A 21,051-nucleotide genomic window follows, 5' to 3' on the forward strand; every position below is an offset into this window, starting at 1 on the left:
CAAGGCTATAACACAGTTAAGGCATGAAAAAAATTGTGGAAAATAAATAGGCCTAAACAGAAATGGAAAAATACTGTAATTACACGGATGCAGCTACAGCACAAAAAGAGAGTCTATAATGATTTACATCAGGGCTATTCAAATGGAGGCCCTGGGGCCAGATGCTGCCCTTGGACGGCAAGGTTCTGGCCCCCAACAAGCCCCTTGACATACGTTTTTCAGAATTTAGAGATAAAAGTACAGGTTCCATATTGATCAGAAATGGGACACGGGATGTTTAAATGCAGGAAATGATATCTAAGAAATGCAAAACTTCATGGGGGTGGGCCCCCAGACCCCACACCTCAATGAAGTGTCCCGTATTGTAGTCATTCAGTCGGCAACCATAACAGGGCCTACATAGTCCTATTATAGTTCGGGCCCTTTACTAGGAGGAATTTGAAAAACTGGCCCTCGTTGACATTTAATTGAATACCCTGATTTACATAGATAGTCTAAATAGAGAATTCTACAAATGTTGATGTTTGGCTAAAATTACATGATACCTGAAACTCAGAAGTAGCAGCCTTGAGTAACAAAACCAAAGACTTTTTCCCATTTAAGCAAAATCAAGGTAGCAGTGACTAGTTTAGACCATATAACCAAAAGCCCTTCACCCTCATTTTGGGAATCCACATTGTATGATGTCATTTGGGAATTTCGGCTGATTGGTGAAACCAACGCCCACTTTCTTCTGGGCCAACCAAGACAGCGCTCATGCATGCCATAAACGACTTGCCAGGAATGATACGTCACTCACATTTGCCTTTGTTGACACAAAGTAGGAAGTAGTGATAAGTTCTAACGTGATTTTGTCGATTTTGTTTTGTAAACAACATGTAGCCTAGTCATATTTTCATTTGAATTACTTGCCGGGTTGAAAAGGACAGCGGCAACAACGTGGACTTTGCGCGTGCACTTTCAGTTTATGTCTACTCCACAAATCATAACTCATGGAAGCATTCAATTCGTCGTCCAGGACAGTGGGTAACGCTTTATCCCATACGCTATAACTTAAGCTGTAATTCGTTTACACTCGAGACATTGTCTACTATCTACTTCCTCAAAAGGTCTACAACCGTAGGCTATTTTGGAGTTAAACCTTTTGGAGTAAAGTTGCTGCGATGTCTGGCCAGAAGGTGGCAGAGGCGTTGGAGGAGTGTTGCAGGTGCGTGACAGAAGAACTTGCCGAGGGGAGCATGGAAGAGGCCGAGCGAGAGTTCACAGCATGCAATGGTTTGTAGTCTACATGGGCATCTCTTTTGTGGATAATGTAGGCCTACATATTTTTATGCATTCTATTCTATTCTATTCTATTCTATTCTCCTGTGGGCAATTATTATGTCTTGGCTAGGCTGGAAGTTTACAATTCTTTCCAAATAATATTAATAATAGGCCTAATAGCAACAAGTCAAGTCAAGTCAAGTCAAGTAGGTTTTATTGTCAATTTCTTTACATGCACTGGTCATACAAAGAATTTGAAATTACATTTCTTGCTTTCCCATACAGACATAGACTAAATCTAGGTAAGGACATAGACAGTATAGACATAGACAGTAGCCTACTTATACATGGACTTAAGACAGTATGGACATAGACAGTGCTCATACAGACATTTAAAGTGCAAGACTGGACAACAGAAGACTTGTAGAGGACATACATTAAGAGGTATTGTTGTGCTTTTGTGCTTTTCCTAAAAAGTCCTTTATAGCGTTCTGACATGGTAATAGTAGCATTTGAAGAAAAATAAATATTAAAAAGGTCTGTCAAGTACACCAGCAGCAGTGTGTGTGTGTGTGTGTGTATGTGTGTGTGTGTGTGTGTGTGTGTGTGTGTGTGTGTGTGTGTGTGTGTGTGTGTGTGTGTGTGTGTGTGTGTGTGTGTGTGTATGTGTGTGTATGTGTTTAGTGCAGGTAGAAAGTGCGGTGTGCGTCTGTGTGTGTGTTCGTGTGTCTGTGTGTGTGTGTGTGTGTGTGTGTGTGTGTGTGTCAGTGTGTGTCAGTGTGTGTATGTTTGGGTTTAGTGCAGAAAGTGCAGTGTGCTTGTGTGTGTGTGTGTGTGTGTGTGTGTGTGTGTGTGTGTGTGTGTGTGTGTGTGTGTGTGTGTGTGTGTGCATGTTTTGAGTTAGTGCAGGTTGAAAGTTCAGTCACAAGTATAGTAGTGCAGGTGGAATGTTCAGTCGCAGCAGATATGGTGGTGGGGGATTGGGGGGGGGTTGTCAGTGGCCTTGCTGGCTAGAGGCTGACAGTGGAGGGAGAGTGGGTTGAGTGTTCAGCATCTTGATCGCTTTGTGCATTGTGCTGCTCGCCAGCCTGGTGGTACGGGTACGGAGGCGCCTGTACCTCTTTCCAGAGGGCAGGAGGCTGAACAGTTTGTGTGCAGGGTGGCTTGTGTCTTTGATGATCATCAGTGCTTTCCGGGTGAGGCGTGTGGTGTAAATGTCCTGCAGGGAGGGGAGTGGTACTCCAATGATCTTCTTCGCTGTGTTCACAACACGCTGGAGTGTCTTCCTGTTTTTCTCCGTGCAGCTTCCTCCCCACACTGTGATGCAGTTAGACACGACGCTCTCTATGGTTCCTCTGTAGAATGTTGTCATGATGGAGGGTGTAGCACTTGCCTTCTTTAGTTTGCGCAGGAGGTAGAGACGCTGATGGGCCTTCTTCGCCAGTGATGTAGTGTTGGTGGTCCAAGAGAGGTCGTCGCTGATGTGCACTCCAAGGAACTTGGTGCTGCTCACTCTCTCCACAGCATCGCCGTCGATGGTCAGTGGTGGCAGTTGTTTTTGGACCCTTTGGAAGTTGACAACAATCTCCTTGGTCTCGTTGACATTCAACAACAACAACAACAACAACAATACCGTGTGTGTGTGACGTGTGTGTGTCTGATGGAACACTGACAGCTTTACTATGTGCTATATGTTTACTGCAATGTGCAATAATGTGTAGTAGTAGGTCTGAGTGTGTTTTTTGTATTTGTGTATTTATGCAAGCTGTGTGTGTGTGTGTGGGGGGGGGATGGTAAGAGAGAGAGCGTGGGTGGGTGTGAACTGATGTAGGGCATTTTGTTATACTCAAATTTTTGGTACGTGTTTACTGCAATGTGCAATAACGTGTATTAGGTCTTTGTGTTTGTTTTGTATTTGTGGATTTATGTAAGCTGTCAGACACCCGCATTTCCCACGGGATTAATACAATTACTCTACTCTACTCTCCTCTATACCTAATAATATTAACATTAAATAATGCCATTAGCTGTAGTAGTACAAACCCCAACTCTGGTGAATAAAATCAAAATGCTATCATTTTCAAAACATTCAATCTATTCATTAGATGGAGAATAGTAAAAAGACAACATATTAAGTGTTAAAACCGAGAAAAAATATTGTTTTGGGGGACATATGTACTCATTTCTAATTTGATAAATCCAACACGTCTCAAAAGAGTTGGGACGGGGATCAGTGAAATTTAGTAAACATCCAAATAAGATAAAACAACAAAGAAGAACATTTCAAAATGAATTGTACTGACAGACAATATAGGTGTCCAGGTATAAAATCATCACAGAGAGGCTGAGTCACTCAGAATTAAAGATGCAAAGGGAATAATTACCATAGTTATTACATACATTTTTGAATTCCCTTTGATTTACCACGATTGAGTGTATATAAGACATATTTTTGTTAATAAAATCATTGTATAGGTTCATGACATCATGAAATATATATTGGCTGTAGTCTCACTCTAGCACTCCAGGAATTAGAGCTATTGAAAATTGACCATATTAAGAATGCTTAATGCATGAAAATGATACAGGGGTGTAACATTCTCCTAAGCACCTGAGCTCACTTGAAATAAACCCAGAAGACATGGGAAACTGTCCTTTGCTTACAGAAGTCAGCAGAAGTTGTAGAAGTTCATTCTTTTTGACAATAATAGAGCATTGCACATCCTGTGCTACAGTAAAAATGGACCATCCAACTTGTGTTAGTGCTAGCTTCAAAAGTCAGCCTCCATGATGGCATGCGGGTGCAGTAGTGCATTGGTTAAGATGTTCTCACTCATCTATAGAGTTAAATACAGTGCTGAATGGTATAAATGGGTTTTAAACAGCATGAAAAGCCACTCATGCATTATATTTTGAAGGGAGATCTTCGATTACTGCCACATAGTAAGGTCAAATTGCATTCTCTACTATGTTTTAACAGTTTGGCTCCATCATAAGGACCAGCAGGTGATAAAATGGTGGGTTTTTGGCCAAGACCTGTCACACTGTAAGCACTACAGAAATGAAAACATTGCAAAACATGACAAGGAATACACCCACCATTTAAGCTGGTGAAATCATGTCCAAGATAGGAATTAACACTGTTTTTTTATATAAAATCATCTCATCGGTTAATGTATTTAACTGTTAAGTGTTGTCTTTTGTTTTGTTTTTAGTCTTCCTCGACATTTGCTGCCATTTATTGTCCCCGTCCCAACTCTTTTGAGACGTGTTGGATTTATCAAATTAGAAATGAGTACATATGTCCCCCAAAACAATATTTTTTCTCAGTTTTAACACTTAATATGTTGTCTTTTCACTATTCTCCATCTAATGAATAGATTGAATGTTTTGAAAATGATAGCATTTTGATTTTATTCACTGTTTACCAAACGTCCCAACTTCATCGGAGTTGGGGTTTGTAGTTGAATGTTGTGTACGACATGTGAATATAAATGTTGACAAGGCTGCCTTTGACTTTAACGTTGACCTTTGACCCATGTATGACCCGTCCAGAGGCCCTGTCGGAGGAGCTGGTCGTTCTTCTGCGGGACGCTGCGGAGATGAAGTGGCCCTTTGTGCCGGAGAAGTGGCAGTACAAGAACGCCCTGACGTCAGAGGACAAAGTCAACCTCAAGGACCTCATCAGTGGAAACCTTCCCCACCTTTTGGTAATTAGCTATCGGCCTACTACTACTAGCTGCTACAATTACATGTGAACTTTGTACAGGGTGCATTGTACTGCACTGAAACACTTACTGTTTGTTCCCAATAGTGCTTTGACATGCTTATAGCTAAATATAAATATTGACTATTCAGGAAAATCTGTGAAATGTCATTGGCATTATAATTTGGAGTGCAGTCTATCTATCTATCTATCTATCTATCTATCTATCTATCTATCTATCTATCTATCTATCTATCTATCTATCTATCTATCTATCTATCTATCTATCTATCTTCTGTATCTGTCTGCCTGTCTGTATTTCTATGACAGTAAAGTTAATCCACCAATGAATGTAACTGGTGTTGGTGTTGGCATTATATACACGTTTCTTCAGGCGTACCTAAAGGCAGCCATCTTGGCGGGCCGGCCTCTCTGGGCGTCCTCCGCCATCTTCCTGGTGGACCGCTTCCTGTACTGGACGGACGACTCTCGGCAGCTGCTGCGGATAACCAGGAAGTTGCACCGGCGCTACGCAGACACGCCCATCGCCCCGCAGGTGGTCATCAGGCAAGCCCGCGTCTACTTCAGCACAGGTGAGCTGCTTTGGCAGGATGTGAGTCTTTGGTGGTGGTGGGTGCAAATCATTTCTCCAAACTTGCATCCTTTCCTCTGTCCTATCTCTTCTTTCCTATCTCCTCCTTCCTCTGTGCTCATTTTTTTTTACTTGGGTTAATTCAGTTATGTATTGAATATTCATACAACATTCAAAATCACAGATGTGGTGTATATCTGGAAAGTAAATGAAAGCTTTGTGGCACATGAGGAAAATTGTCTATGTTATGTTGTCTACCCAACACATGACAGAGGAAAGGACATGAGTTTGGAACAATTACTAACACCCTGGGTGTCAGGTTATGTAAAACAATTATACATTAGTACCTGTGCCTGTGGTTACGAGCACTAAGCTTACTCTGCTCTGCATTGTCAAAACACATTGACCCACCTGAGTGAGAAAGCCCAATCCACCTGGGAAACTCAGAAGCACCGAAATAGCATTTATAACTCACCCGTGCAAGGGGGCAGCCCCAAACAGCACCCAAAACGAGCAGTGTGGTGGGACGACACTATGCTCAGGGTACTTCAGTCATGAGGGAGGTTAAAAGCACTGGTTAATTATTTTTTCGAAGATAATGTTTTGGTCTTTTCGTCTTTATTAGAGACAGGACAGTTTGAGGGAGAGAGTCAGGAGACGTTTTGGGAGAGAGAGAGACGGGGAAGGGCCGGCAAAGGACCCGGGCCTGAATGGAACCCGGGTCGACCACGTAGTAGACGTGTGCCCTACCGTTCAGCCACGGTAGGGCCAAGCACTGGTTAATTGCTCCACCGACCAACCTGGCGGGTCAGGAATTGAACCGGGCCATAAGTCTTACACCCTACCTGCTTGCCCATGACTGCCCACAGAAAATGAGAAAAACATTCTCTGAAAATCCTTTGAAATGTATTATTTTCCCCAACAACATAACAACATTTACACTAAAAGCAGTATAACATCTGGAAGAGGCATATGAATCTATTGTGTTTCCTTTTTTTCCTCCAACATTACAGGCAAACTACAGAAGGCAGAGTACATCCTTGGGAGCCTAATAAGCAACAGTGGCTCAACTGGTAAGCATCTCTGTACAACCCCAAACTTCAGCCATTGGTAATCCTCTGTATTTCCCCTCATTTTCATTGCATTTGTTAACATACCACATGTTAATAAGGGCAGAGAGTAAAATTGGCGTATTAAACAACAGTGGCTCACCTGGTGAGCACGTCTGAGAAAATATCTCTATTTGTTCTATTTATCTCTCAGTTTCATTTGAAATCATTGCATGTACGTACATTGTAGATTATTAATAAACGGGTGTATCAAATGACCAAATTTCAGCCTTTGGAAAATATCTGTATTTGTCCATGTTAAATAATTGTGAATGAACCCAATTCAATAATGGTATTATTTACTACATACTGTAGCACATTTTAATGAAATGCAGAAGTGGTGTACCAAAATGCAAAGTACAACCTCTGCATGTAAATGCAACAGCAGAACCATGAAGCAAAGGCCATGAAGAGATTAAAATGACGACAAAGGCAATAAACAGTGTGGTCTGGTCAACACATTTTGCATGCTACTGCCATAGTTTTATTTACAGGGGTTGTTAGAGGACAGTAGACACAGGGTACAGTGTGCAGTAGACACAAAACACAGGGCCCTCTCCAATAAAGAGGAAAATGTATCTTTACAGGTAATACCAGAGGCGACAGATAATGACAAAACGACTGCACTTTATCTTTGTTTTCCTATTGAACACTTTTGGTAATACCTCCCTATTATGAAGGGGTAATATATTATTGGGGCTACGTTTGATAAAGATGTGTTCGACCAACTCAATCACATTGTGTCACAGTGAGGTAGTATTTTGGGTGGGTTGAGGCAACACAAAGTGAATGTGTGTAAATCCTTCCTATGATTCAATTGAGTTAATCCAATCAGGGTTTTTTTAGTGTTATAACATATCTTGTGGATAATTCATTAGGATGCTGGAAGTATCAGACAGACAGTGACCGGATTCTCGTACAGGCCGTGAGTGTCCAGGTTCGCGGCCAAGTTCTGCAGAAGCTGGGTGAGTCTCTCCCTGAAGTAAATGAACACTGTTAAGGCTCCCAGTTGTTTAATGGCACAACGTTTCGGACCTTAGTCCTTCTTCAAGTGCAACTTACGGACCTTAGGTCCAAAACGTCATGCCATTAAACAACTGGGAGCATTAACAGAGTTGCGGAAATTATTCATTTACTTCATGTTAATTTTCATTTACTTCAGGTGTTTTGTCCAGCACCTGGGCCACTGATGTGCACACATTATCTGCTTTCTTGAGTCTCTCTCTCTCTCTCTCTCTCTCTCTCTCTCTCTCTCTCTCTCTCTCTCTCTCTCTCTCTCTCTCTCTCTCTCTCTCTCTCTCTCTCTCTCTCTCTCTCTCTCTCTCTCTCTCTCTGTCTCTCAACATACAATCATAATTGGGTTATTGCTGTACTTCACAATTGTCACTTTGTGTGGTGCAGGACTTTGGTTTGAGGCTGCAGAACTGATCTGTGCTTCATTGGTTGGATTTTATTCTCTACCTCAACCTGATAAAAAGGTGAGATACAGACACTTTTCAAAATCAAAGCTTGAAGGTGGCACACTACAGAAAGAAAGTGTTGATTTATGCATAAAGAACTTTGACGATTCACTGGCTAAATGGTCGGTATCAACTGATTACATAGGTTCTGTTGGATAATGTGCATTGTGCAATCTTCAATACTTTTGAAAGTGGGGGCTGGGGGCCCCTGGGGGGCCATGTTGGGTGCTATGTGGGCGATGGACGGTTGGCAGTAAGACTGTAACAAAACAAAATAAATAACTGAATTAATTTAATAACTAATGTATACCAAAATAAGTGAAACACTATATTCCAACTAGTTAACTGCAATATAATAATCAATTGACATCTATGAACATTACCAACTATTTTTCATTGTATTTTAATATCCCAGTGGGGCACTGCCTCACAGACCTAGAATATGCTTGTTAAAAGGGTTGTGCAAAAAAAGTATTGCACCATGTAAGGAGGGCTTTGGCTGGAATATATCCGTATATGGGGGGGACCTTGTTATGGAAAAGTTTGGCAACCCCTGATCTAAATAAATTGATCATGGACTTGAATTTGGAACCTTATATAGCTCATGTTATGTTGTTCATATAACGTAATTTGCTTGATTATGCACCTTATATTCTGTGCAGGGAATTGGAACATCACTGGGCATACTAGCAAACATACTGGTGTCAATGGATGACAAGGACTTCAAGAGGCTGCTTGCAAGTGAAGACAGACACATGGTGAGATAATATACAGACCGAAAAGAAAATAAGACTGTATGTTCTGGCCCTACGGTGGCGCATATGGTAGGGCACTCGTTTGCTATGCGGCTGACCCGGGTTCGATTCCCGGTCCGGGTCCTTTGCCGACCCTTCCCTGTCTCTCTATCCCAACTCACTTCCTGTCACCGTCTGCACTGTACTATCATGAATAAAGTCCAAAAATAAATACCAATAAAGACCAAAAAAAATATCTTAAAAAAGAAAATAAGACTGTATGTTCTAAGCATAGTGTGGTTAATGTGGATATTGGTAGTACTATATTCTGCATAATTCAATGTACACTTCTAACTGTTTATCTGAAATCTAGCAAATCTTTATTTTGGAAAACCTTCAGTCAATATTAATCTGGTGTGTGTGTGTGTGTGTGTGTGTGTGTGTGTGTGTGTGTGTGTGTGTGTGTGTGTGTGTGTGTGTGTGTGTGTGTGTGTGTGTGTGCATATTGTACATAGTCATTTTTCAGAAACACCCAGCACAGATTGCTTTCTGCAGCAGAGTCGGCTAAAATGGCAGTGATCTATAGCCAGTACGCCTCACTGTATGTGCTGACGAATGAGGTGAGTGTCACGCCCTCAATACTGTACACAGTAAAAATGCAGTGTTAATTCAACACTTAGAGAATCGATTTTTTCAGGGGTGCTCAACTAGAAACTGAAAAGGTCCACTCGCCAAATTTCGTATGTTTCCAGGGTCCAAAAAAATCGCTACGGACCGATGCAGAAAATAGCCTCACTCGCTGGCCGCACTGGCCTCTTGCTCACTCACTGAGTTGTCATAGTGATGATACTTTTATTTGTCATAAGACTGACTTCGCAGAAATACACCTATAGATCGCATGACAGCGAAATCTCATGTATAATTTATACATATTAAATACAGATGGATTTTGTCTTGGTCCGGATGACATTGCGTTTGGGTCCGCATCCGGACCTGGGTCCGCCAGTTGAGCACCCCTGGTCTATTTAGTCCCAGAGTTCTCTCCATGTGTGGAATTAATGCTCCATTTTTACTATGTCAAAAGATAGACAGTAGACACTTGTTGTTCACACTCATAGACGTGCACAGAAAAACTAGTAGTTAGTAGCCATCCTTTAATACATCCTGTATCCCCTTAATGCATGCCGTACCATCTGAGGCACGCTGTAATAGTCATTGAAAGGTTAATTACCATGGTACTGCTCTACTATGACATAACAGAGGACCTTTAGAAATGCACTATGACTCGGTCATTGCCATTTTGGTAATAACATATTTATAACACCATGTTTTAACGGGTTAAAGGGGATGTGGTGCAGCGAGCTAATTCAGCTCACTGCCATTGTGACGGAGGTCATCTTGCACCTGTTCTCCCCCCTCGGGGATCGAACGTGCGACCTCATCAACTACAACGGTACGGCAATGGGAGACACAGTACGATACCGCTGGACCAAGAGACTAGTCTCCCGGCCCAACGGCATTTGCGCTGTATGAGGCTATCGTAGGAAGGTTTACCAATGTTCCACGCCAACTCTGCTAGTTAGCCTCCGTTACACCATCATGTACAGGCCCATGTAGACTGTAGATTACAAAATGACCACAAGACTTGTTTAATCAATTTGACAACAGATACTGTGGTCTCCTTAAAAATAGATTTCTGATATAAGTTGTCTCAACTTGCTAAAAAAAGATAACTGATGAAGTAAAGTATTGGTAGGGTACACATTTATACAACATTCTACTTTGCGAAGGAGCACAGCAGAGGGTTTTATGATTTATTGTGCGGCTTACACTTTCTCCAGGTTGTGCAAGGGACCTGTCTCCTGTCCTACAGTTTCTCAGCAGAGTGTCCTCAATCAGGGAAAACGGCTTTCCTGGCCCAAGCTAAAGAGGCCTTTGAAATCGGCCTACTGACAAAAACAGCAGAGGATGTTGTGACCAGCAAGCAGGAGCTGCACACATTCGTGAAAACAGCCTACGCCTTAGCTATCACCCACAAGTGGCTTGGAAGTCCTAATAGCCCAGTGAATGAAGCCATAGAAGCATGCCAGGCAGCGTCGAAAGCCTATTATGACTACTGTTTCGAGGAGAACGCAGACAGGGACAGGCTTTGCAGAGACATCATGGGGCTCGTGCAGAAGGTGAAATCACTGCTGAAGGTGGAACCGTTTGTGAACTCCGACCCTGGGTCCTTCATTCCAGACGCCTACAAGGCCACAGCAAACACAGCGGTCGTCTTTACAAAAGACGACTTCACAAAAGTCATGGAGAAATTCCAGCAGCATCACGAGTCTGTGCGCGAGGCCTCCAAAGCAGACCAAAGCCGCCGTTGCCATGACGACGTAGATGGGTGTGATAAAGGCACGTCCACACCAGGACTGTGTGTCACGGCTTTTGGGACAGACACGAAGATGCCTAACACTGAGTGTGCCACGGAGAGCCACGTGCCAGTGGCACCTTGCGGCACCGGACAGGGAGGGAAGAAGAAATGTGTCACGCCAAGTGTGTCATCACCAAGACAGCATCATGCTGATTTACCTAGTAACAATGACACCACTCAAATAGACACCTCAGACGGAGACGATCAGGTACACTTTGGTGCCAATAGGAAGGGAAAGTCTTCCTCAAATTCTCTTGGCAGTAGTTTGGGGTCTTCTTGGGGCGTTGTGACAAGCAGCAGCAGAAGCAGAAGCAGCAACCAAATGTCAAATATGCCATCTTTTGCAGGGGACATAAATTGTCCCACAGAGTGTGACACTGAGGATGAGGTAGATTCTCTGGCACTGGGTTTGTCTGCAGCATCCATGGTGGTCATCAAAGGCAAAGACGTTGGAGACAATGTACTAGATATAAGTCATCCAACACAGCAGCCTCCCCGTATCCAAACTGGAAAAGAGGGAAACAGAAGTCATCGTATACAGTCATCCAAACTGCATAGTCCCAGTAGGGCTATTGATCTCAGCCATACAGAGACAGAAGAGGATGCATCTGATATGCAGGGAATGCAGAGCCCTATGATCAAAGTTACCTCCCAGGGCAATGAACAGAGGTCCAAGTCTAGTTCATTGAGCAGTAGTGTTGGGTCTCAGTCATCTTGGCAAGTAATACCATCGTTGGAATCGCAGTCATCTATTGACGATGGCCGTTCTGTTGTAAGAGGCAATCAAGTTTTCACAAAGGCAACCAATGGAAACTCCCCAGCCCACATCAGTTCATCTGGGCAAAGAGGAACACAAAGCAATCCCATCTCTGAATCATGCGTAGAGACAGTAGATGACAGCCCAGATGTATTGAATTTGAGCCAGGGTGTTAAAGTGCCCATCCAGGGTAACAAGGGGTGGACGTCTTCCAGTTCTCTGGGCAGTAGCTTTGGATCCCTCTCACCATTGCCAGAGGCATCCTCTGCTGCTCGTAAGGGCAATAAAGAGGTTGTTGGAGATGAAACTGAAGATGATCCAGATAACCCAAGCCTTAGCCCTATTGCAGTGGGTCTTCCCGGCAGCCAGGAAAGGCCTCTTAGCAGTTCATTAGGCAGCAGTTTCGGGTCATCGTCATCCTGGCAAAAAATACCTTCACTTGATGCCTTATCGTCTCGTAGCGGTGGTGGTCAGACAGCAGCGAGAAACATCCTGCCAACAAACCATGAACAAGAAGACAAACGTCCCAGAGGACATCTTGGGGATATCCGTGGACCTACCAAACCAACCTTCCCCTCTGAAACGCTGGAAACTGAGCCTGATCAAAGTGGTCTCCAGATGAACGTAGGAGTCAACAGTGCAGCGACAGGGCCAAATATCATCAAAAGTGCCACTGAGCCAAAGAATGGAAGTTCATCTACAAACCTTTCGTGTCCTGAGGGGACTACATGTAACGGTTGTTTCCCTTCATATCTGTCTGAGTTGGACGCACTGGGCGATATTCTAACACGGCAGGATTACAGTGCCCTATTCTCTGGAGTTTGCCATGAATGCCTGATGAAGAGACTTCCAATGAAAAAAAATCCATCTTTACCTGAAAACAAAGCCTATGGTAAGATGTACTATGAGGCCTTACAGTAATACTCATGCTAATGTAGAAAAGAAAAATACCACACATGCCTAAATTGAAATCATTACCATACTGCCATTATCATATCATAATCATTCTCAATATAGTTTATGCTGAAATTATCTGAGGGATACTGATATACTTTTAAACTTGTTTCATGTCTCAGGGGCAGTCCTGCTGAAGTTTTCGAAGGCCACTGGGTTGTGGACTGGCCGTGAGACAAACCTATACATTGGGAAATATCTACATAAAGGTGCACAACGCAAAGCATTTTGTGTTCAATTTCTCCACCAGGAGGAACTGCTGGGCAGGTAAGTCAAGAAGTAGTATATCTCTTTTGATTATAATGTGCCCTTTTACAAGAATTGGTGCCAGCGTTCAGAGTAGGCATTGCAACCAAAGATGATGATGGCTAACATTGGGCTAACAGCGGGTAACATAGACTGGTAACAGGTGTCCAATATTCAGTTTGCTGCACTGGGCCTATTTTACAAAATGTATGAAATTTCACAAAATATTTTCCACAAGTCTGGAAAGCATTGTTTTTTTCCCCCATTGTGATCAGTTATGTGGGGAAGCAGTATCACAAATTCGAGGCAGCTGTCCAGGACCACCTGAATGACGTGGAGAGGCAGATGACCGCCCAGTACTACGTGACGGAGTTCAACAAGAGACTCTACGAGAAGAACATCATAGCCCAGATATTCTTCATCCCCTCCGAGGTGCTGCTGGTGAGTGTTCTGTAAATTTAGTAAGTGAAGACTTGCACACCTCCTTGGTCAGGTGCGTAGGAGTGGAACTCCTGGATCACCAACGTTAAAGCAAAGAAAGCTCCCGCACACTGTTCACATTTGCATGGTTTACCGCGACATTTCGGTCTACTGATCTTCTTCAAGCAATTCAAACTTACCTTAATGTAAAAAAAAGTATTTGATGATTTGGTGCAGAAGAACTATTGTTACCCATCACAACAAAGCAAGAAAAGTTGTCATACAGTACATCAACTATATTAAGTTAATGTCAGGGTTTAACGATTAGAGGTGAACCAGAAATCTGAAAACAATAGTGGAGAAATGTTTTCTTTTTTAAGTTTTATGTTTTTTTATGAGAAATGTTTGGACAGAAAATCCCTGTACTTTTAATCTCTGTTAACACGTTGTCAATTTTTCTTCATATGCACTGGTCATACAAAAAAACGTCATAAAGTAGTTGTCAAGAACTGTCATAGAGATTAATGGATTGTTTCATTTTGTCATTGCCCATGTTACATATTTCTTTTTTCTTCTTTTTTCATAAACTAGCATGATTGTGATTGTACAGTAATTCTGTATAATTCAACTGGCTTTTCAGATCTTAGAGCAAGACACGATTGTTGGGTGTGTAACAGCTGAGCCATACATCATGGGCAATTTTGGCAAGCTCACCAACAACACGAGCACTGTCAAGGAAACTGAAGCTTTACAATACGGCATCGCTTTCGGGCACTTTACCTTCGAATACTCCGGCGGAGAGGAGGTTGTTGTGGATCTCCAGGGTAAGGGAAAAAAACACAAAAAACCTGCACATCCGTCTCAAAAATATTTTGGGTGTGGGACTTGCAAAGTCACATGAAAATTGAAAATGAAGTCTGTACACCAGGCTCCCGTTTCTTTTTATTTAATATGACGTTTCGGGCATCATGAATGAGCCTGGTGTGCATTTTATTTTCAATTTTCATGATCTCCAGGGTAAGCAGATGAAAAAGGACTCTGGTGTAGTTTTGAAATGCATGTTTTTGTGTGCTTGTCTGTGTTTGTTTTTCATAAAATTTGCAATGCAAAAACCTAAAAAATTACAAATCAGAGGGATTGTCACAGATTGTCACATCTCAAACACAGATTGTCATTGGCCCAAAGGATTAATTTAGTTTTTACCCATGCATAATGGAAACTGAAAACGTGTTCTAGGATTTGTGTCTGTCTTAAAATATAGTAAGTCTCCTTATTTTAAAGGGTAACCATCACAGAATTTTGCGTATGTTTGTTTTGCCTCATGCAGGCTGGGTGACAGAGAAAGGTGACGGACTGACCTACCTCACGGACCCACAGATCCACACACTGAAGAAGCCCTACCACTCAAAGTCGAACTTCCACCAGAGAGGTATCGACCTCTTCCTGGAGGCGCAGCACGGCCCAGAATGTAACAGTATCTGTAGAAAGCTCTGTCTGGGGAAACTGCAGATGCCCAAGGTTGCAGCTTAGACGGTGCCTATGCCGAGATAGCTTGTGGTATTTCATAGCAAGGGTGCTACAGTATTTGTAAGGGAGGATTTCCCCCTTCTGGTTTTGATATCTCCAGTTCTTCTACTTCTTTTTTGCAATTCCATTGATATTGTAACTCCATTGATGGTAACTCCATTACCCACCCCCCCCTATTTTTTTCTACAAATCTTACCCTGTTAATGTCTATACCAGACATGATCAACTGGCGGACCCAGGTCCGGATGCGGACCCAAACGCAATGTCATCCGGACCAAGACAAAATCCATCTGTATTTAATATGTATAAATTATACATGAGATTTCGCTGCCATGCGATCTATAGGTGTATTTCGCCAGTCTTATGACAAATAAAAGTATCATCACTATGACAACTCAGTGAGTGAGCAAGAGGCCAGTGTGGCCAGCGAGTGAGGCTATTTTCTGCATCGGTCCGTAGCGACTTTTTTGGACCCTGGAAACATACGAAATTTGGCGAGTGGACCTTTGCAGTTTCTAGTTGAGCACCCCTGGTCTATACTTTAGGGCAAAGTAGGGACCAACTCTAAGTAATTTTTAATTGTCAGCTTCAAATAAGATTTACAAAATCCGTTCAGCCAGCGATTAATCAACTTTTTAAAGCATTTCTGAATTTCAGAGCAGTCCCGTTGGCTGTAAGGTATTCCACTCCATGGGCTGTATCTGCACCGAAGTTTGGAGAAGCAGGCTGGCTGTCTGTTCTCTGTTGTTGACCAGCTGACCAGAGTGGTGCTGGTGCCCGCTCCTGCACCAGCTATTAGGAACCAAAGAGCTCACCTGCCAACCACCTGTTTTCATACTGGGTTGTGCACTTTGCCATGTGACCATGGCCGGATGAACCGGCTGACGTCTAGATAGTCGTCATAGATTGCAGAGAAAAACCCACTATTTTTCAGCTCGCATCGGAAATCAACTTTCTGGTCCCTGAGCGCTCAGATTTTCAGTGTGAACACATCAGCCAGTTCAAGATTAGGTGCGGGAACAGGCACTGGCATGGTTCTCTATCAGCCTGAACACGCTATTGAAGAGACAGTCCAACTTCCATGTCAAAAATGTAACATATCCATCTACAATCTTTACTCTTTGGTTGACTCTCAGTATATGTGATATTGGGATTTAAAAAGGTATTGAAATTATAGATTTGCAGTGAGCCATATAGCTCATCGTCAAGAAAATTAGACAAGAGAAGTAAGATTTTACGCTTTGGCCAAAGGGAGAGGAAAGTCGGCACACTTTTCAGAGAACAAGCTCTGCCTCTTAGCAAACCAATCTTGACTCTTTCTTGGTCCAGCAAAAGCAGGAGTTTTTATTTCATAGTTCACATCATAGTGGACAGTTGCAAAACACATCACTTCCTATTTCTAACATGTGTTGTCTGGTTTCAAGATCCTCAAAGTAATTTGTATCTCAAATTTTCAGTTAAGCCAGCATTCTGAGAGGTCTCCATCTGAGCTGAACTATAATTGAACTTCCTTCTGAACTTGTGATTTTAACAGAGCTGCACAAAAGACATTTCTTACTGATGATAACAATTTGAAAAGCAAAGATTTATCATGATTCTTACACTCATGGTTATTGATGCTTCATTGTTCTTTGCACTTTTGCTTTACATGATTCCACTTACCAACTGCTACGTGTATGTGGCTAAAGGCTAGAATTAAATTATGGTTGAATAGTTGTTAGTAGTTGTTTTCCCTATGATGTGATATGATTTATTTTTCATAATTTGTACATAATATTTTTAACAATGTGCAGGCCTACTTGATTAAAAAAAAAACAGCAAGTACCATGTTGAGCTTAATAAGTGAAATGTTGTGCAGGCAATCTTTGGGAAAGATTTATTTCAATGTGAACATTGGTGAGGAGAATGACCTGCTGTACAATGTTTACACAATTACCTTTTCGAGGTTAAATTCTAAATAAAAAAATAAAATAAAATGGTTGGATTTTTTTGTATGGGATGCATTTCCAAAGAAGAAAGGGCAGCACTCCTAGTCACTGTTTGACTTTGAGTGTTATTGCCCATCAGACGTTTTGGTATTGGAAGTAATAAAATTCAAACTAGTGACCTGAAGTGCTGCCTCTTTTCTTCTACAGAGGGCAGATCTGGTGGGGCCAAGGCCAACTGACAGTGTTTGGGTGCACTTTATCTTTGACGCCATGAAGTCTGTTGTTTTTTGTAGCTGTCAGATACTCAGTTTGGTACCCCATATGGTGCCTGGTTCGAGTCCCTGCAGGGTAACACTCGTGAGTGACTTATCGGTCATCGGAGGTGGACCCACCTGTATGAGTCAAAATACAAGGGCTTTTTTCTGGCAAAGATGCCATAGACAGAAAGCTCAATTGCAATTTAACAGATGTCAATCGTTTATCAAATGTGGATCAGTAATGCACCATGAGATCAGATCATAGTCTGTTTCAAGCCTTATAATTACTTATTAACTATCTCATCTGCACTGTAGGATTCTACTGCATTGAGTCTTTTGTCTAATTAATACCCCACATAAATTTAGAAGATGCAGACTGCTATCTTTTACTTCTTTAATATCTTATATCTGTTTCAGCAGGATTCAGGGATTCAGCAGCCAGTTAAAAAGTTAAAGTTAGTTAGTGTAAGTTAAAATTAATAAATAGTTAAAATAATAGGATATGTCATGGGCAGTCGTGGGTAAATGGTTAGGGCGTCAGACTTGTAGCCCAGAGGTTGCCGGTGCAACTCCCGACCCGCCAGGTTGGTGGGGGGCAGTGGTGGATTCATGAACGGGCCTACCGGGCCCAGGCCCAGGGGGGCAGAGGCCCCAAGGGGCCAGGCCAACTTGGGGTAACGGGGCCTGAGGGCCAGAGGCCCCAAGGGGCCAGGCCAATTTTGCCCTGTTGTCACGACCCAAACCAGCCTTCAAAACCACCTTTGCAATAATCATCTTCCCAATTCACTTCATGTGCAAGGCAACATAGTGCACAATTAACTGGTGTAGTCAATAAGGCCAAGCCAGATCCGGGGGGCAGTGGGCCCAAGGGGGCCAAAAGGGGCCAAGCCAACTTGTCCCCGTGGCAACAAGTCTGTGACCCAAACCACCCTTCAAACTACAGTTTGATCTATGACATTCACTTTATCATTTCAACTTCTCAAATCTGAGGGATTTGCCAATCCTTGCTCTAAAATGGATTAGAATGCAGTAAATTACATCTAAAAATACAACATTTTCTAGGTGAGGGCCCCCACACCCCGCATACAGACATTGTCCACCCTCCAACAGCATCCCTGCCGAAAATGTGTTTCCGTACCTCTGTGCATTAATTAATTAACCAGTGCTCTGCCCCATCCTCCTCCATGACTGAGGTACTGTGAACATGGTACCGTCCCGCTACACTACTCCCTTTTGGGCACCATTGGGGGCTGCACCCTTGCACGGGTGAGGCATAAATGCAATTTCGCTGTGTGCAGTGTTGACTTGGGTGCTTTGGAATGGTCACAATGCAATGCCAATGGTCACAATGCCAATGGGAGTTGGAGTTTCCCAGTTGGGCTTTAAAAAAATAAGATGATAATTAGGGTTTTAATTGTCATGAATTTGAATAGCATAGGAGATGAACACACATCTGCATTCGACTGCAGTCCCTCTGTGTTTAATCTCACAAGCCACCTTTACTTTGATTCTGCGCGGCGGCGATCACAAAATCAGTCTGACTCTGCGCGCGTACTGCTGTTGCTTGGGGGTGCTCTGAAGCATTCAGACCCTCTGAAGGGGGGAATGCTGGAAAAAGTTTGAAAACCACTGATATATTCCCTGTCGTGAATGAAATAACTACAGTATGTTCATTCATTTCAAAACCTGTATTTGTGAGCCCATGTAGCCTCATTTGATGGCGATGAGTCTGTACACCACACCCCACAGTCTCACACCTACGTATCCTGTCATATGTTGGAGGCTTTGCCCAAACCTCAACATAGTATGATGCCAAAGTTTTTGTGTTGTGTCGCATGATGACTGACACAAAAGGGAAGGGTAGACCCTTTGCAGTACGTTGGGGACACATAGAAGCGAATTTGGTCAAGCGACGCAAACTTTGCCATTCATTCCTATGAGGGAGGCGAAGGCAAGCGAACAGGAGCAAAACGAAGCAAAATTATTCAACCAAATTTAATATTATGCAAATGAGAAGCCAATTTTTTCCCCCACCGTGGCCTAACGGTAGGGCACTGGGTTACTACGCCGGCGACCCGGGTTCGATTCTGCGGTGGCCAATCAAATCAACAACATAACCGTTCCATGCCATTTGATTCGCCGTGGCGGCCTGATGACAGTTGAGCTGACAGAATGGAATTTCGCCTCTCCTAGCCTCGCTCGTTTCACCTGCTATGCGTCCCTAGTGTTATGTCTTCACAGCCATACAGTCCCTGTTCGGTCTGTTGTTTGGTAGGTCAGCTGCTGTTGGTGTCTGAGAAGCTGACCTGGAAGGAGGCTTTCATGCACTGCAGGGAGCGTGACCTGTATCTGGTGAACGTCTTCACTAAGGAGATCCAGACCATGGTGACCAAGGCAGCCAAAGGTGCCACCACCCCTCAGGTGAGAGAGAGAGAGAGAGAGAGAGAGAGACAGAGACAGAGAGAGAGAGAGAGAGACAGAAATGAAAGACATAATAATAGATACAGTATACAGAAATGTATTGATTGATTGATTGATTTATTGATTGAACTCTGTAGTTTATAATATGCTATCATTGATTGAACTACGCTTTTCTAATGTGTTGCATAAATTAACTGGCTTGACCTTCCCCCTGCCCTCTCAGGTGTGGCTGGGCCTGCGCTTCATGTGTCCCCTGGACATCTGGCACTGGACAACCAGGCAGAGCGTCTGCTACACCAACTGGGCCGCGGGAGGCTGGACTGGGAGGGAGGAGTGTGGGGTGGGGAGGGAGGGGAGGGCAGGAGCGGTGCAGTCTGGAGGGCAGCAGCAGTGGGTCAGCCTGCCCGAGAGCACCAGACTCAACTTCATCTGTGCCACTGAAGAGGGTCAGTATTCATTATTAAGTGTGTGCGTGTACGTGTATCCTACTACAGTATGTATTGAACTCTGAATTTAATATACGTCTATTTCTTTTGCAGTACTGTGAGTGTCCTGCAGGGGTGTTGAGGGTGCTGCTGGCCTTGTGTGTCTGCTGAACTGCAGAGATCTCATTGGGTCATGTTCTCTCTCCTACAACAACACCAGTGAGCACCATACACGTAACTCAGCAATATCCACCGCTATAGTAACGCTTCGTTCTTAAAAACCTAAAGTTTGCCATAGCTTTTTTCTGACTTTTATAGAAATATTGACATTGTATTTAGAATGCATTGCCACTGTAACACTACACTGCACTAGGCCTACTCAACAGTATGCTACACACAACACTACATAACATCAAACAACACAAAACAACATGGAACAACATAGCATAATCATTTAAATACAAGTGAAATGTGAACATAATACAGAATGTCTAAATCAGTAAAGCCTCTGTGAGTAAACAATAAAGGCATGCTTTAATGTCGATTTTGGTTTAAAATAAATTTGATTTGATTTCACATGGCATTCATTCATTCATTCATATTCTACGTTCAGGCATCAGAGAAAGCCAGTGTTCCTCTCGAATACACATTATTTGAGTGTGTAGTGTGTAACTACATTAATGATATTGCTATTTTTATCTTACAATTCTTATATTCTTAAAAGTAAAGTGTGCATTAGTACATGTCTGTGTTGGCCATCTAGTGTTTGGACAAAGTCAAGATAAACATAATCAACAACCGTCCCACCTACACAATGTATTGACAATTGTAAT

At 42.8% G+C, this 21,051-nt stretch overlaps 1 protein-coding gene across 1 annotated transcript; it reads left to right on the forward strand.

Annotated features, from left to right (window-relative positions):
* The first annotated feature begins 785 nt into the window (after window positions 1-785).
* alpk1 (alpha-kinase 1) lies at window positions 786-17,171 on the forward strand. The gene is made up of 13 exons (XM_063186485.1): window positions 786-1,275; window positions 4,819-4,973; window positions 5,364-5,562; window positions 6,575-6,634; window positions 7,549-7,635; window positions 8,072-8,148; window positions 8,793-8,888; window positions 9,380-9,484; window positions 10,706-12,932; window positions 13,117-13,261; window positions 13,516-13,681; window positions 14,301-14,484; window positions 14,988-17,171. Exons 1-13 carry the CDS (start codon window positions 1,164-1,166, stop codon window positions 15,188-15,190), a joined length of 3,816 nt encoding a protein of 1,271 aa, XP_063042555.1. The 5' UTR covers window positions 786-1,163; the 3' UTR covers window positions 15,191-17,171.
* The last annotated feature ends 3,880 nt before the right edge of the window (window positions 17,172-21,051 follow it).

The sequence above is a fragment of the Engraulis encrasicolus genome, chromosome 21 (genome assembly GCF_034702125.1).
Source record: "Engraulis encrasicolus isolate BLACKSEA-1 chromosome 21, IST_EnEncr_1.0, whole genome shotgun sequence".
NCBI classification, from domain to species: domain Eukaryota; kingdom Metazoa; phylum Chordata; class Actinopteri; order Clupeiformes; family Engraulidae; genus Engraulis; species Engraulis encrasicolus.

What these genes read in the sequence shown, in the direction of transcription:
- alpk1 (XM_063186485.1), top strand. Translation starts at nt 1,164, where the DNA reads ATGTCTGGCCAGAAGGTGGCAGAGGCGTTGGAGGAGTGTTGCAGGTGC. An exon ending in AGAGTTCACAGCATGCAATG is followed by an intron (nt 1,276 to 4,818) that starts GTTTGTAGTCTA and finishes TGACCCGTCCAG; the next exon opens with AGGCCCTGTCGGAGGAGCTG. An exon ending in GGTTGTTGTGGATCTCCAGG is followed by an intron (nt 14,485 to 14,987) that starts GTAAGGGAAAAA and finishes TGCCTCATGCAG; the next exon opens with GCTGGGTGACAGAGAAAGGT.